The 18,485-nt window shown below is 42.4% G+C and overlaps 1 protein-coding gene across 6 annotated transcripts in view; it reads right to left on the minus strand.

Annotated features, from left to right (window-relative positions):
• ZDHHC2 (zDHHC palmitoyltransferase 2) overlaps positions 1 to 18,485 on the minus strand; it is a 647,387-nt gene that overhangs the window by 247,622 nt on the left and 381,280 nt on the right. For 4 of the 6 annotated variants that reach the window (XM_078678139.1, XM_078678137.1, XM_078678136.1 and 1 more), the window contains exon 9: positions 17,623 to 17,739. The exons of the other annotated variants lie outside the window; for them this stretch is intronic. In XM_078678139.1, the coding sequence (XP_078534265.1) occupies positions 17,623 to 17,739 (117 nt within the window). The remainder of the gene's footprint in view (positions 1 to 17,622; positions 17,740 to 18,485) is intronic. 6 annotated transcript variants of the gene reach the window in all.

Consider the following 18,485-nt stretch of genomic DNA (forward strand, 5'->3'; position numbering starts at 1 on the left):
GGGGTTTCCCACAGATGCGACAGACCCATTCTGGCCAGGAGATTTCTGAAATCACGCAGCCAACTAATTTTATGGAAATTATCAACATCAATAATATCTGTAAGACCCTCTGCAAAAGTAGCTAATTCCGGCGTGCTCCAGATTTTATGTCAGTATAGAATAGGGCGAAACCTAGCTAGATCTACCAGAGCCTTTTTTGCCTAGGTCATTGCGCAAAGGCAGCTTGGGGGTTCTTTGTGGTAAGCCTCTAATCACTCGGAGAAACTTATTCTCTCATATAGCTAGCTGTGTACTTTTCTCGAAGCCCCATAGTTCAGCAATGTATAAGACTGAGCTGACCACCTTTGCGTTATAAATCTGCAACACCGGACTAAACGGCTTGGTCAAGTATTTTTTAAATTAGTTTCTTAGGACACTAGCTAATTGCCAGTGCTTAAATGCCATGGTGTCAATATGTGGCCTCCATCTCAATTCCTTCTGCAGTGTGATACCTAAGTAGATAAATGTGTCTACCTGTTCAAGGGGTGACCTGTCCATTACCATATTACCCTTGAACGATCTATGCTGGTTAAAATTCATAAACTTAGTTTTTATTGCGTTAATTTTTAAGCCTCGTAGAAAGCAGAAATCTTCAAAACGTTGCAGTGCACGCTATAACACAATAGGAGTTTTAGAAATAATAAGCGAACGCTAAAATCTGAATCTTGTTACCTGCTAAAACTGGTGCATCAGTATGAATGGAAAATAAAAATTTGGCAGCACCATTAATAAAAAGTGAATATAAAGTGGGTGCCATTACACACCCTTGACGTACTCACTTCTCTAAAGGGAAGGGGTCGGTCTTATTCCCCTTTGCTCCCCTATGTATTTGTGCAAAATTGTTCTTGTGAAGGCGGATGATAAGGGAAAGTAAATCAGTGGGCATCCCCAGATTCTGTAGTCCCATCCTTAACTTGTTACATGAGACCGGGTCAAAGGCTGTTTGAGATCGACAAAGGCAGCATACATGCTGCGTTTGCCAAGAACTACGGTCAGCCAATATATTAAGATGAATCGAAAAACCTGGTCTATGGTACTTATGTGAGCCCGGAAACCTGCCTGAAATGGACTAAGGATGTCTTTATCGTCTATACATTCTTGGGCTTTTGCCAGGACAAGTTGGGCCACCACTTTTTGGATTGAATCTATTTGGATTATTGGTCTATAATTCACTCTCATAAAAACGGGGAAGGGGGGGTCGCAGGGACGGAAAAATATTTAAAGACCACTCCTAGTTCAGGTCCCCAGCTACAACATATGATAAACACAAAAGAACAAAGGGGGTCTGCAAAAAGCCACCTTGTGTGGCTGACTACCCTAGACTCCAATAAAGGTTACGAGTAGGTGCCCTAGTCACCCTGGATAGCCTATTTAGCAAAATGCATTGTAGTGATGAGTATGCGTGCATAAAGCTATGTACATACAATGCCAGTTTACTAAATCCCAGCAGCTCAAGTCTGGATTACCATCAAATGAACTTAGTGATCAGTCCTATCATTTGGTTCACCCGTATTGCGTGGTCGGTCCTTTGATCATCGAGACCATTTAACCACGAGCTCGATATTAGAGCAGGATCAAGTCCATAGGCACTTATGACTGCCGATCATAGATGGTTATGAGGATAGTGAACACGCAGTGCAACAGAAGAATATAGTGGTGAATTAAAAAAGAGTGGGATGTCCCAGAAAAAGTGAATTTTATTAGGCTAAGGACATCTCCCCTTATTAAAACCAGAAGAGTGCAAACGTCAGTAAAAACAGATATCTGTCGTGAAAAAAGGCCAACATGTTTCTGCCTAGTAGGGCAAAAATGTCCCCTGGCTTTCGTCAGGGCCTCTGCTCTTGAAATATTGCTACTGCTTGAAAGTGATAAACTAATTATAACCAATGTGCCACAAACGAAGAAAACGTGTTAAAGGTTGGAACAAATACAACCTGTCATGTACTAATCCTCTGTGTCAGTGGATGCATGAACACATCTATGGAGAGATGTAGAAAATATATGTACAAATTTAAGTATACTGTATGTCAATGTGACCATCAAACACACCCATCACAAACTGAAAAGTTTAAAGTGTTCTCACCCAGCTTGACCGGGGACTGGACCTACCTCACCTGGACCGTGCTCAGGTTTCTCGAGGCCCCGCTCTAGAGGTAAAAGAAGATAACCAAAGGAAACAAAGGGAATTAAAGCGCTCATACTGTAGAAGCCCCAGAACTCACATGAGTCCCTCCTGGTTATAGACTTCTCTTTTACCTAGGAGGAAACCATCCTATGTATAGTATAACCATCTCATCTACGCACAAACCCAGTAGGTGTAGAAACAATATGTTAAGATCTAAAAATACACATATAGATCTTTTCTGTTATCATTGAACTCACATATGCTCAATCATTCATGTCAAAAGTGTGGGTTAAAACCAGGGTTATAGTCATGTATATTAACCCTGATACATGTAGACATGCCTGTAACTGTGGCACACACACCCCTTATGGCAAAGGCACACACACACCTTCTTCGCAAAAAATCACGGGCATAGTAGAAGTAACTACAGATGCCTTCAATTTATACGGATCTCTCACGTATAACTATGCCCTAGGTTTTATTATCAGACACTCGAAATGACAAGACCGGTAAAAGAGAAAACAAACGGTCCCCCTCGCTCACCTGTCCGTCGGTGCCTCAAAGCTCAAGCCTGAGTCTTTGGAGGAGGCACCGACGCGACAGGCTGCGGCGTTTTCATGGTTCCGTTTGAACCGGACTACTTTGTACAACTACGCGAATACTCGCAGGGAAAAAGCCGCTGTCACTCTGGACAGCAAAAAACACCATAACCACACAATTCCAGAACTAACAGGGAAAAAAAGAAATCCCGATATCGGGCCAAATACCTTATTAGACACTGATCTAACTTGCAAGATGTTTTGTATTTGCAACTTCCTGAAAACGGGTCCTGGTCACGTGTCGGAGGAATACAAAATGACGTCATAGCGTCATCATTTGTAGTTCACAATGTGTATTGCTATTCCTAAGCACGACGATCCCTAGGGGAGAGTTCTAATGAAAACCGATGTTGGGCATTAATTATATAACGTCAGACCAATCAACATTAACATATGTTAACTGATGTATAAATTACTAAATGTCTATCTTTATCTGCTTGACACTTTTCCACATTTTGACTGGTTGTGTTTGCTTAAAATTAAAACCTTCCAAAAAGGTGTCGGGTATGTTCACTCATATAATGAGAAGCTTGAGTCTCTAGTGAATTTACCTAACTCGAGAGCACCTAGATGTCGCAGCAGTTTAATGGAAATGACGTGTTTAGTTAACACTCTATGTCTAAGCATGGTTCTGGAGTGATAAAGATAAAGGCAAAAAATAGTTGAAAATAAAATACAAAAACCTGCCCTTTTTAATTGGTATGTTGGAAGTGGCAACATCAGCAGTAAACATGTATATCCGATGTTACTCCTACGATGGGCTATTAGGAGTGCCTCGATCAAAGGTAGGTATCATATGCTCTCTAATAGCTGAAGGATATACACTATAAACCAAGGAATAGGGCCTGCAGCTTCATAAGGACACCCAGGGTATATCATCGTTGAGTCCCACCACATTGGTACGAAGCTTGTAGATCCATTTCTGCTCCTTCATGAATAAATATTTAGTGGTGTTACTAACGTGTGATGGTATGAAAGGCTTCTCTAATACAGTCCATAGGAAGTCCTCTTCTCTATGCTGTTTGTCAAGACAATGTTTGGTCAGACTGGTCATTGATTTCCAGCAGCGGAATGAGCTCTTATGTTCCAGCATACGCACATGTACATGCCACGTGGTCATACGCACATATCTGATCGAGCATGGGCATGTAAGCAGATAAATCAAATTATCGCTATTACAATTCGTAAAGTGGGTCTGTAACCAAGGCCGATCAGTACCGATGTCAATTTGCTTCGAATGTTTAGTTTGGGGGCAGACAGAGCAGGTTCCGCTGGGGTGGTTATCTGTTACTGGTGGCAGATCCAAAAAGGTACCTACTACTCTCCTGGGTGTTTCTTTTGGTCGGGTATGCACCAGGCGATCCCGAATGCTACTCGATCTCTTGAAAGCAAACAGAGGTTGGGCAATCCAGTTGCTGCCGTGATTCAAGATACGCCAATGTTGGCGAACTATCTTCTGGATATGATTACTTCTGGTGTTGAACGTGCTTACCAGAGTCAGTCTCTCAGATGGAGCTTTGCATACTGGAGGCTCCAAAAGTGCCTCTCGGTTACTATTGTTGGCCCGTTTCCGTGAGTGTTTCACATGTGATCGTGGATAATGTCTCTCAAGTAGTTGTTTTGTGAGGTTCTTGGCATGAGTCTGAAAATCAGCAGTGTTCAAACAATTTCTCCGTACCCTTAGAAATTGCCCATAAGGAAAATTATCCCAAAGTGCTTGCGGGTGATGACTCTCATACAGAAGTAGAGAATTTCTTGCCGTTGGTTTCCTATAGAGTTCGCTTTGCAAACCTGTTGGTGTGGCATAGATAGAGAGATCCAAAAAGGAAAGTCTTTCTTTATGAAACTCGACTGGAAAGTTGAGATATTCATTCCTGCTGTTGAGCCATTGGTGAAATTCTCTAATGGACTCCTGGTTGCCTCTCCACACCACTAATACATCATCGCTGTACCTCTTCCACCATCTAATCGATGAGTGGAAAGGGTTGGTGGGTGTTAGCACGTATTGTTGCTCAAATTGATGGACATATAGACAAGCCAGACTCGGCGCGAAAATGCTGCCCATACTCGTCCCGGATGTTTGTAGATAAATTGTCTCTTCATATCGAAATACATTTTCTTTCATGGCTAGTCTAGCCAAAGTCATGATGAAAGGTACCGGTGTTATTGTATCCAATGTACTAGCTTCTACGATGGAAGTGACCATTTCTAGAGTCTCGTCTTGAGGTATGGGAGTGTAGAGAGTCTCTACATCAAATGAGACCAATAGATCTCTTTCTGGGTCAAAGTCAATCTCACGCAGAACTCTCAACACATCCTTCGTTTCCTGAAGGTACGTGGGCATCTTCTGGACAATCGGTCTAAGAAAAAAGTCAACGAAAGTGGACAGCAGTTCCAAGACCGATCCTATGCCTGAGATTATTGGTCTTCCAGGTGGCAGCCTTTGTTGTTTATGCACTTTAGGCAGGATGTAAAAGTATGGCATAACCGGGTTTTCAGTCGTCAGAAATTGTGCTTCCTTCATGGTTATCCATCTTTCTGCTAGCGCCTCTTCCTTCAGGCTAGTGATCTGTCTCTTGAGATCATCAGTGGGATCTTGCTCTAGTGGTCTGTAGGCCTGTCTGTTGTCCAATTGGCGCAGACATTCAGTCCTATAGTCAGAGGAGTTCAAGATGACTGTTGCACCGCCCTTGTCCGCAGGCTTTATAGTTATTGACTGGTCCTGTGAAAAAGCATTCAATGCAGTGTGTTCCTCTCTTGAAAGGTTTTTAAAGGATCTTTTCCTTGTTGCCCATACCTTGGAGACATCATCTTGCACTGCCTTCTCAAACGCTAGAACTTGGGGAGGGACTGTGTGAGCAGGTGGTTGGAACTTAGATTTAGGTTTCAGTCCAGTGTTTATTTCAGTGGTGTCAAGCGGCTCACTGTCTTTGTTCTTGAAGAAGTAGTGAAGTCTCAATTTTCGAAAAAATTGACTCAATTTGCATTGGAACAGAAAAGGATCTCCATCACTAGTCATTACGAAACCCAGACCCTTATCAAGGACTCTCTTCTCAGTCTCACTTAGTGTTTTGCTTGAGAGATTGACTATGAGGGTTGGTTCCCTGATGGTCCTGCTTTCTGCAGATTCTTGCTGGTCTGGCTCCGAGTCCCTGTGTGGGGACCTGATTGATCTTCCCAGTGAGCCCCTGGTTGTTGTGCCGTCCGATTTCTGCCACGTGTCCTGCGTGGGCCAAACCCTAAAAAAGGCTGGTTGTTAAATTTATTCGGAAAGCTATGGAAAGGCCCTGGTGGTGGGGGGTAAGCCTGTTGTTGTTGTGGGTTCCCCCACGGGGTGGGTGGCCACCATTGTTGGAACTGCCCCTGCGGGTAATTGCAGCGCGAGAAACATCTGTTAGATCGGCCTCTCCCTCTTCTTTGGAAGGATGGTGTGCCTGTTGTGTCTGTGTCACTGCTATCAGAGCTAGAGCCAGAGTAATTGGACCCATAGTGTTTTCCACTAGTTCTAAAAGTGGGTGGAGTGTAGGTATCGCTTGTGTAGGGATATACTCGTTCATGCTTAAATTTAGCCAAATCCTTCTTGAATTTATCTAATTTGGCTCGCAAGATTGAATCATTGAATTCCTTCGAATTCTTATTAGACTCATCTCGCTGTTTTTTAAACACAGGTCCAGTGATGGTTGCTTTAATTGAGGCTTCCAAAACTTGGATTTCAATGAGTATTGTGTCAGCTATCCTTTTAGAGGTACTAATAATCAGGATGAGCCAATCCCTTGTACACCTCCAAGCTATAAGGGACCAATCTTTCAAAAATGATTTGTCCTGTAGAAAGAGCCGTGGCGCGTTGGTAACGATCAAACCGGGAGGTGCGCAGCTGGCCCTAAGATATTCAGCCATTGTTATACCGTGTACCAAAGTGTGTGAATATGATTTCTTCAAGGTTAGAACCATAGCCCACTCATCTTGGGTACCAGTAGTTGCAATAGGGAGTACTTCTATCATGCTAGGCATGCTATCTAATATAGACTGGTAAACGATGTTGTCATATGCTAGGCCACTGATTTCTGCCATTATTTCAGTGTAATAAAACCAATGCTATTAAGATAGAACCAATGCTATTGAGAACCTCGAGTGGGGTATTCTGAGTTTGCCAGAGAAGACGGAAAAACTAATTAAAACAGAATGAGGTCTACCAGAGCTAACACACCAGTTCAAAACAAAATAACTGTGAACAAACTATCTTGACAAAGTATAGTCACAAAATAATACGACCAGCAGCCGGACAGCTGTTCATACAATCTCATAAAAATGGGGAAGGGGGGGGTCGCAGGGACGGAAAAATATTTAAAGACCACTCCTAGTTCAGGTCCCCTGGCAAGGACTTGTCCACTTTTTTATATACTGGAATGATCCGCCCCGCCATGTTTCCGGGATGGGGCACCATGGACGATGGCGTTCGCTATTAGCAATAAATACAGACCCCATTTAACCTTGTCCTGCAAAAAAATATCTGAGGGATGTTTATCAATGACTGGTGCTCTCCCACCTGTGATGGCACTAAGGGCTGCACTTCCGTCTACCAGATCAAAAACTTTATTATTTCAATAAAAATGAATCAGAAAAGGGTCACAGTCCTCTGCGTCATCAATGGCATTTTGTAGAGCGAAGTGATCAACCCAGGTGTCGGGTCTACATGATTTTGAGGGGGAGGTGCTACGCCACCCCTGCCCCATTTTACCAGGTGCCAATAGTGTTGATTATTATTCCTATGACATGCCTGTTTTTAATGCTGCCATCTATTGTCATGCCAGGATTTATTTGCAGTTATTGATGCCTTTTTATAGACTTTCCTAGCATTTTGTACTCTGGCCAAGTCACCTAATCTAATTGACTCCCCCTAGGATACACGGGCTTGTTTACACTCTTTACTATACCAGTGATGCTGTGACTGGGTACCTTTCACCTTAGCCCTAAAAGGTCTTTGGAAGTATGAGCGCATTTTAATAAATAAATGTGCTATGCAGCAGTGTTATTTCTTTAAGAGGTTGGGAGGTGAGGAGAGAGATCTCCATTTCTGCTAAGGTGTTTTCAACATCGCTGTAAATAGTGGAAAATATTTCTGGTCGTTCTAAAATCATAGGCCATTTTACTTGCCGCATGTCGTTGGTAGATTGCAAATCACCAGTGATAAATGAATAATGGGTTTGTATTTGTAATTGTAATTCCTTAAATACAAATGTGGAGCAAACGGGATTAGATCTCTCTCCACACAAGCCAACACAGCCATATACTCAAGAGTAAGCCATAATTTTAAACTGATTAAAAGATACTCAATATGGCTTGAGTGGTAGCCATTGTTAAACGTATTGGCCTCTTGCCTATCAGAGATGGTTCTTCCGTTGGCTGCCCTTAGGCCGTATTCTGAACATAGGGCTTTCAGTTGAATGACTACCTCTGTCCATCTTTTAATTGGAGGTATTTTCAAGTGTGGGATTCCCCACTGTTCGTCCTCCTCCCTCACCAAGTCATTTTCCTCGCTATCAAGGGGCTCAAAAGTCGTGTTTAAGTCCCCCACTATGACAACAGACGAGGGCCAAGAAAGATCATCTAAGGGCTCGCTTAAGGCAAGAATTGTTTTGGACCTTCGCCCTCCGCTGTGGCCTCTCACATATACTTTGTAGATGTCAATGTTACCATAGGGCCACACACCTACTGGATAGCAAGGATATTGTTACTCTCTATCGGAAGTGCCGGTTTCTTAAGGCCAATATTCTGGTGACCTTTACCACCTTGAGTAGCTGGAATGTAGTAATTTAAGTACCCGGGTGATCTAGTGCTTCTACAGACCAGGTTTCTTGAAAAGCGTATAAATCAAACTTTTCAATAAAGGTATTCCAGTCCGGGGAGGCACCCTTGGACCTTAATCCAGCAATGTTCCAGGATAAGCACGATGTACTGCATCAAAGGCTACCAGATGTTCAACAAAATCTCGATGTAACAAAGCAAGTGCAATGGCATCAGGGGCAGCCCCCAAATAAGAGTGTCTTTTAGCCCCAAAAATGTCATCCCTTATTTCTGAACGGCGCCCCATCACTCGCCGGATCCAGTGAATGCACTTATTTATCGGGGCACCCTCATCCTCGTTATATAAACTAGGGGGGAGCGTTGGTACATTGACCAGTTATACTGTTAGTCTCAGGCCAAGAGTCCTATCAGCGAAATGAGAAACAGGGGTTATGTTTGCCTGATGGTATGCAGGACTGGGTAGGGGACTTTGGGCCTTGTTCAGATTAATAGGTTGCCGAAAACCAGTCCTATTTTGACCTACCCCACTCGGATGTCTAGAATCTGGATGATCATCCTAAGTGCTAGGGATTGTATTTCCTCTGCCTGTTCTTCCTATATTATGGCTTGGAAGGGTCCCCCGATAGATGACTAACACTGTCTGTACCCCCTTGAACGTTCACTGAGCGGATTGATTGGGATCCCAGTTGTTTCTTAACAAGTTGAACATCTGTAAGTACCTTGCTTAGTGAGGTGGAAAGGTTGCCAACAGTTGCTTTTAGCACTCTAATTTCCTTGACTAGATCAATTATTTGCAATGCTAATGATCTTTGCATAGGTGCATTGTTTAATATAGGGTTTGTGTAACTTAATAGACAGTCTCTGCTGTTACTATCAAGACTATTTAGATACAAGACTGGGCTTACAACTGGTTGAACGTCCTTGTTTGGACATATATTAGCCTCTGTACACTCTCTTTGCACCCCACTGTCCAGGCTAATAATAGTGTCTTCTAAATCTACGTGTTCTAAGAGTGGGGAAAAACTATTGCTGTAGGAGAAAGCTGATAGGTCAACTGCAGTCTCTTGCACTTCATTGCCCCCATTAACAGACCTGTTAGGTTGTGAGTTTAAAATGACAGGTGCTTGATTCCTACTGGCTGCTCTATTAAATATAGCTGGTATGTGGCCAATAAGACCGGTATGGGTAGGACTTCTAGGTACCTATGTGTTGGAATACTTAGGTAAAGTGTTGGTTGGGTTTGTATCAAGGAGACCCTCACATTCGGATAACAAGAAATCAATATGATCGTGCACCCCTACCCCTGAAACTGGACTCACAGTCAGAGTTCCTTTTTCACCTTCTTTTTGCAGACTTCCTTCGAACCCCCCTTGGTGATTTTGCTCTTTTCCATAGCAGCTCAGTCTCACAGCGCGCAGGGCAAGAGCACAAGAAAATAGCGCGATCATGCTGCGCTGCTGGGAGGCCCAAACCCAGATAAGCACCTCCTGGTGCGAAGATGGCGTGGTGTTGTGGGCATTCAGGCCGCATTGCTTGCTGGGGGCTGGCGTTCCCTCTCTGCAGTTACGGTCTCCTGTGCTGTGGGAGGTCCAAGCCCCAGACAAGCGCCTCCTAGTGCGAAGGTGGCATGGCGGCGCTCAGGCCGTGTTGCTTGCTAGGGGCTGAAGCCCCCTCTCTGCAGTTACGGTGCCCCACACTGCAGGAAGCCCAAGCCCCAGATAAGCGCCTCCTGGCGCGAAGATGGTGTGGCGTGGCGTTGGCGGCACTCAGGCTGCCTTACTTGCTGGGGGCTGGAGTCCCCTCTCTGCAAATATTTGAAGACCACTATTATTAAATAGAATGTTCATAACAATTGAGTGTATGTAAATAGTTAATCAATAATGGCAACTGATGTTGATTTTTCGGTAGCCCAGCCTTGCTGATTCCATAGGGCCCAACCCCGGTAGATGGTGTAACTTTTAGAAAGTTGGCATTTTCTTGTCCTAACCATTTGCTGTCTGTAGTCTGTTTTCTGGGTAACATGACTAGGTGTATTTGGCCGTTAGCCTTTGTGTATTCTTCCCAGATAGCCTTACATTTGGGGGACTGGATGTTGTCAGGATGGGCCATCCTGACTTAGGGGCTCATTATGATGGCAGGCGGACATCAGCCTGCACGGCACTGCCGCAATGTTGGCCTGGTTCCGGGTTCTGCAAGGAGGGAGGAAAAGGACCGCTTGTGGAACCATGGTGGATGGACTTTCCGCCCGCCACGGAACCATTGTGATTCCCACCACCATCCTAGTTTGCCTGTGGGAATTTTCAGTATGATGGCGGAAGGACCGCCACCACCGACCCGGCGGTCCTTCCGCCATCATAATGAGCCCCTTAGTGTGAGCGGCGGGGCTGTCACCAACCACACTTACACTTCAAAGGTGCTGCCCAGGCACAACGAACTTCACACATAACCTTTTATGACCTCTAGGCCCAGTGGAGCCAAGGCAGGGAGACAGGAAATTACAGATACCTCTGTGGGTAAGTTTCTTCCACTTCAAAGCAGACCCCAAGGATACATTCTAAGACTCTCAGACCTATACTTCAGTACATTCCTCAACCTGTGGACATTATAGAAAAAGGACATGGCCTGCTGCCAGAAGAGAGCCTTGCTGCTTGAGGCCTGCCCTGCTGTCTCAGAAGGAAGGCTGAACCTGTTCCCTTCATTCCGGGCTACCTGTGTGACTCCAAAAGTGAATAGGCTGGCCTCCTGTTCTGAGATGCAGGGACACAACAAGTTCCGGAGGCCTCCCTGCAACTGGAGAGCTGCACTGCTGCACGGAACCTACCTGGACCTGCAACTAGACTTATCTGAGCCCTGCTGGCCTCTACTGAAGTAAGTTCCTGATCCCCAAGTAGTGCCTCTCAAGTCCCAGACCCATGGTGTGACATCAGTTGAGCTCCTCCTGGAAGAAAAGGAAAAATCCTGAAGTTGTGGGCTCTTCACGACTGCACATGAGCCAATATCTGGGTACTCGCTTCGACCACAAATGCAAAGCTCTGTTGAACCCTCATCTTCATGCTACAATAGTATTGCTTTCTATATTGTTGAAGTTACCTCTTGACAAAGCCAATAGTATGATTGTTTTAAAAGGGTGCTCCTTATATTGATATGTTATATATAGTGTATGTTGGGGGGATAGTGATTATGGGGATTATTAACCCCTGTTGGTCAAATGTTATTAAAAAATGTCAATGAATATTATAAATAGTACTTTTTAGTAGTGTGTGTGTGCAAAATAAATGTACTTTTGCTTTTTCATAGAAAAAGCACTGACTGGGCAATCATTTATTGTGTGCCAACTAATGGGGATTACTAGCCCACACCACCTTCCCTGAGTATGCCTTAGACTGCGCTGCTTCGCTACTCTGAGAGAGTCACGTGTTACGATGGGGTACTTGGTTGCTAGTAAGGAGGAAATTGTGGATGTATTACATGTGCAGGCCTCACATCCTGCATAAAGAATAACCCAATTTCTTACAATAGGGAAAAGAGTTCTAGAATGTAGGAAGGCCGCTCCCCTAATAATCTACCAACAACTTGAGTGTATTGACCTTCAAATAAACATATTCTCTGTGGGGCATGCACTGTAAATATACAAATAAGCACTTATGATCTTGAACATAACAAGCTCTGTAACATGCTCATTTAAAAAAAAAAACTCCATCTGACACATGCAAAGCACTGGAGCTAAATGGTGTTTGCTATGTGTCTGTTAGCAACATTGGCACCACAGCATTCTATAGTGTTTTAAGTTTCTTTAGTAAACATTTTGGTATGTTTAAATTGATGCAGTTAGTAGTGTGTTTTGGAGTCCTAGTCGCCTTTTGGGACTAGGCCACTATTTGAGTTTCTGATTCAAATGCTCCGCAGGCATATTTCCAACACAACACACATATCGATATACACAGTGTCATTTCAATAACCGTTTGCGCTCTTCACCAACATTACTCATTGAATTACACCTGTGCATGTGAACATCTGCACCTCTGGAAAGATGTCTTTCGAATCTATAGCAAATCAAACGGAAAACCGGGCTTCCACAAAAGCTTGCACAAGTGATGATGCAAACGAAATTTATAATTTGATCAAGGAAACAAAATCATTTGACGCACAAAGTGGCTCGGTCACCCAACAATTACGCCAACTGGAGTACCTCACCAGGAGGGAACTAAATCAGCGCTTACATGCATCTACACTAATTCAATACCACCGCGTGAAGAGGATCCCACGTGGTCTTAGATTAGCAATTCGACCTATGCTTTTCAGACTACATAGCAATCAACAATTTATGGAGAAGTGGTATTCCATACTTCTCCATAAATTGTTGAGTGCTATGAATAAATGTTCGCTGGATCTGATATTGCTACTAATTGAAGAACTGTCAAGAACCATTCATGACTTGGAAGAGGTAATATACACACTAAAAAATTATCTTTCTCAAAGGATGGAAGAGGAGCCACGGGGGAAATTTTTGGAAGACCTCAACCAAAGACTTCATAAGTACGGTAAAGAACTGCAAGAGACAAAATTGAGAAAATTCAAAAGAGATACTATTGATTACAAGCTGAACGAGGCTTACACATGGGCGGAGGTATATGCACAACGACGATTTTCAAAAAGGAACACACAAAAATCTTCTGAGGAAAGTGTTGTTTCTGAACATGATACTGAGAGAACAAGAGCTCCACTGAAGATCATAGAACGAGCAAAAAGCACTAGCCAACAAGCAGCAGAAGATAATTTGGAAGCAACTATCCCCAGTGTGTCTTTTTTAGAAGGGAGCAAAGATCACGGCTGACCGCCGGAACAAATCCAAGACAAAAATCAGGACAAAACCAGCAGCGCCCCAAAACAAGGAAAGGACAAGGAAAAAGAAAAAAGCAAGAAAGGTCTCAGGAGTCACAACAGAGCCTTGTAATTAATATTTCAACTGTACAACTGACAAAATTTGGAGAAACAGTGCTAAATAAGGGAACATCTTTTGTGAGTACTTACAACACCACAGAATTGAAGACAGAAGTGGTATTTTACAAATTCATTAAAATATTGAGACTACAGCATTTCTTCACCAACATATGTCCTCAGGAATCTAACCAGGAAATATCATCATTCACATTTAGACCTAAAAGCACATTTACTGCCCCAGTGTCACATTAAAACCCTCGACACTATTGAACTGCTTATCAAGAAAGATCTTAAAAACACCCAATAGAAAAGGAAAACAAAAAATTTGAGTCGAGCAGAATACAGTGCACTGACAACACTTGCTAAGAATCCACATGTCGTCTTTCAAAAGGCAGACAAAGGAGGCGGTATAGTAATGATGGACTCTGATTACTATGAAAGCAAGGTGCTTGAACATGTCAACAACAAAGAAATTTATGAAAGTTTAAGTGGAGATCCCACGGTTGAAAATAGCTGAAACTTTGAGTAAAATATTAGATCAAGCTGAGGATCTTCATGGGATCGATTCCACAACAAAAACTTAATTAATCAGTTCCCTAGAAGACCAAAAATCTACCTACTACCTAAAATACACAAATGTCTGGTAGATCCACCATTCAGACTGATCGTGTCAGGATCTAAATCATTGTTCGAAGACCCAGGGTGTTATATTGATGCTTATCTGCAACCATTTGTCCAGAGTTGGAAAACTTATGTGGAAGACACAACAGATATTCTTTCGAAGCTTGAAATCACTCAATGAGGAGGTTTCAGAAGAATGGATTCTTTGCACCATAGACGTGGTTGCATTATACACTTCTATACCGCACGCAAGTGGTCTGGAAGTGGTAGAATGGGCATGAGCATTGTTTACACAGGAAAACCTAGATGCTCCCAAATATTATATCCTATAACTACCGGAGTTCTGTTTACAGAACCGTTATTTTGCATGGAATGAGTAGTTTTACATTCAGTTAAACGGAACTTCGATGGGATTTCCAGGAGCGCCTGCCTATGCGAATACATATATGGCCAAATTTGAAAATGGTTACATTCTTTCTGATCCAACGTGGCAAGAAGGTCGGGTTTTCTTCCGTAGGTTCATTGATGATATCTTTCTCATTTGGAACAAATCATAGTCAGGATTGACAAACAACATATGCACACTGAACTTAGTAGATCCAAGGATTCAATTCACACATACCATCCACAACAAAGCGCTGTTATTCCTTGATGTATGGATTGAAATCGAATCAGGTCAACTTAACACACGTATTTTCAGAAAAACCACAGACAAAAACAATGCTCTGCTATACAGCGGTTTCCACCCACCATCTTTAATAAAGAATCTACCGGTGTCTCAGTTTTTAAGAACCCGACGAATTTCATCTAATAACAGGGTGTGTGAAGAAACATGGGAGCAACAAAAAACCAAATACATCCACAGAGGAAATCCTGAAGAAGTCTTGAACCAACAGTTAAATAAAGTCAAACTCTTACCTAGAGCACAACTGTTGGAGAAAGTGACAAAAAAAAACAAGACCAGAATGGTGTTCGTGTCGAAATATTCCACAGCATCCACAGAGATAAGAACTATCATTAACAAACTTTGGGATCTATTGTTGTATGATAATTGACTTCATGGTATTGGTATTTCAGTTTCATGAAAACGGCACCCGGACTATGTAAACACTTGATGTCCTCATTTTACCTAGAAGGTGATCTGTGTTGACTTATTTTTTAACTTGGTGTTGATAATTCAGAAGGGCAGTAAATTTAAAGGCGTTTTTCCATCAACAGATTTTTATTTACATTATTTTAACCAGCTGAAATCTACAGCAGTGGAGTTAACCACTGAACAGCAGGTATGTAGAATTCATGAGACTTGGTAAGATGGTTTGACATTGGATTGAGTGCACTAGGAGGTTGTTATTCATAATCTTTTATTTTTCTTGTTTCCTCTTTGTGATCTAGTATACATCTGAGCATAGAGAGTAAGTGGAGTTGTCAATCACTTACTTGTCACATCATCGTGGTGAGGGTTGCATGATACATTAAAAGAATCACATGAATGTATGAGTCATAATCTCAAAAGCAATCCCAATGTGAAATGTTTTCCTTTTTTCCACAGAATACCCCTGATCAAGGAACCAAGCGTCCCGAAATGCATTGGGTCGTTGCAATTTATTGCATAAAAAAGTTTTTTGTTGTATTAAAAATCTGTTGTAATATTGTTTGTTTTCATGTAAAACACCAACATATAAATATAAGAAAATCCTATGTGTAGTGTATATAATTGGACTGAAGAGAGTTTTTCATGAAAAATTTGTATTGAATGTTCGTATGGTCAAATTAGTAGTGCGTGTTGGTGTCCTAGTCGCCTTTTGGGACTAGGCCACTATTTGAGTTGCTCATTCATATGCTCCGCAGGCATATTTCCAACATAGCACACATATCGATATACACAGTGTCATTTCACTAACCGGGTGCGCTCTTCACCAACATTACTCATTAAATCGATGCAGTTGGCAAAGTCCAATATAGATGTAGATACACAAAATGTGGTAAACTCAGGCATTTGAAAAAAAAAAATGTGGTCACTCATGAGGTGATGAAACTTGCAGTGACAAAATGAAAAATTGGATGATTCATAGTTAGCCAGATGTTTGATCTATGGGGTTTTTATTTTCCAAACAGACATATGGGAGATCCTTACATCTGGTGACAACTGTAAATCATTAAATTGATGGATGGAATGATTGAACTAATCTCAGCCGCTATAAATCACTCTAGGGTGCATACTAGTCAATTGTTAAGTTGCACACCACACCATCTCACTATGGACCCAGACATATGCAAATCAGCCTTGACCTTTCTCCAATAGGAACAGCCAAGCCTAATCAACCACGCTAGGTCCTCCCTGAACAAGAACACAAGCTGATTCTGTGGATGATGTCCTCAGTGATGTCATCAGTGATGTCATTTGAGATGTTATCAGTGATGTTGCTAACCATGTCATGAGTGATGTAATATGTGAGATCATAAGCAGTACTTTGCAGAGGGGTACGTTATAGTTAGCTCAAACAATTATACTATTGAATTTCTAAGATTGTGTGTGGGTGAAATCCGAGCCTACCAATAATGTTACAGTAACCTGTGTTTTTTCCCACTGAATTCCTACGATTTTATTTAAATGTAAGTGTCTGAGGTATAACCTCCTTGTAACCTTTGTTCTTTTGGTGAATTTCAAAGGTTTTTAAAATTGTATTTCCTAACTGTAACCTGTAACCTTTGAGAGTGCATTCGTCAGTGGCTGTATAGGTCGGTGAGTGGGTGTGTGAAAGGCTGTATGGGTCTGTGAGTGGGAGTGTGTGAGTAGCTGTATGGGTCAGTGACTGGGTGTTTCAGTGGCTGTATGAATCTGTGAGTGGGTGTGTGAGTGGCTGCATGAGTGTGTGAGTAGTTTTGAGGTTGTGTGAGTGGATTTATGAGTCGGTGAGTGGGTGTATGTGTGTGTGGCTGTATGGGGCTGTGAGTGGATGTGTGAGTAACTGTGTGGGTGTGAGTGAGGTTGTGAGTGGCTATATAGGTCTATGAGTGGCTATATGATTGGCTGTATGGTCTTTCAGTGGGTATGTTAGTGGCTATATGGATCTGTATGTGGGTGTATTAATGTGTGAGTGGGTGTGTGAGTGACTGTATGGGCCTCCAAGTGAGTGTGTGAGTAGTTATATTACATTTCAAAAGGTTTAAACATATACTTTTAAGTTTTACATGTCCTGGTACATTGGGTTACCTTATTACATTTAATAAGTCATATCTTTTGTTTGGGAGCAGGTGGAAATCTCATTTTTGGTGACTAAAGAATTGTAATTCAAAATCCTTTATAATGGTAACGTCAGATTATAAGTCACAATTCTGCAAATGGCACTTTTAGAAAGTTGCCATTTTCTTGTCCTGACTGTTTGATGCTTGCATTCTATTTATCTGGCCTCCTGTTCTGTCATACAGGGACACAAAAAGCTCCATAGGCCTCCCTGCAACTGGCTAGCTGCACTGCTGAACTCAACCTACCTGGGCCTGCAGCTGGACCTGTCTGAGCCCTGGTGGCTTCTATTGGAGTGAGTTCCTGGTCACCAAGAAGTGCCTCCCAGGTCCTGGACCCTTGGTCTGGCATCAGTTGAGCTCCTCCTGGAAGAAAAGGAAACATCCTGATGTTTTGGGCTCTTCTTGACCGCAAATGAGCCCATTTGCAACAATATCTTGCTACCCGCTTCGACTACAAATGCGAAGCTCTGGTGAACGTGAATCTTCACGCTATAATAGTTTTGGTTTCTATATTTTTGAAGTTACCTCTTGACAAAGGCAATAGGTATGATTTGTTTTTAAAAAGGACACCCCTTATATTGCGATGTTATATCTAGTATAGGTGGGGGGATAGTGATTATGGGGATTATTAACCAATAGTGGTCAAATGTTATTAAATTATTTGACATAATATCATATGCATAGCTTGCATACTATTAAATCATGTGTGCAAAATACATTTACTACTGACTGGGGAATCATTTATTGTGTGTTGTTGTTTTGTGCCAGCTAATGGGGATTACGAGCCCACAACACCTTCCAATAGTATGCCTTAGACTGTGCCCCTTCGCTACTCTGAGAGTGTCATGTGTTACGATGGGGTACTTGGGTCCAGTTAGGAGACAATTTTGGATGTGTTACATGTGTAGGCCTCACATCCTGCATATCCAATAAACACATTTTTTACAATAGGGAAAAGAGTTCCAGAAAGTAGGATAGCTGTCTGCCAAATCTGCTCCTCTTAAATTTAAATCTAGCAACAACTAGAGTGTATTGACCATCCGATAAACATGATCTCCATGGGGCATGCACTGTAAATATTCAAATAAGCACATATGATCTAGAACATA

This window comes from Lissotriton helveticus, chromosome 2_2, assembly GCF_964261635.1.
Source record: "Lissotriton helveticus chromosome 2_2, aLisHel1.1, whole genome shotgun sequence".
NCBI classification, from domain to species: Eukaryota; Metazoa; Chordata; class Amphibia; order Caudata; family Salamandridae; genus Lissotriton; species Lissotriton helveticus.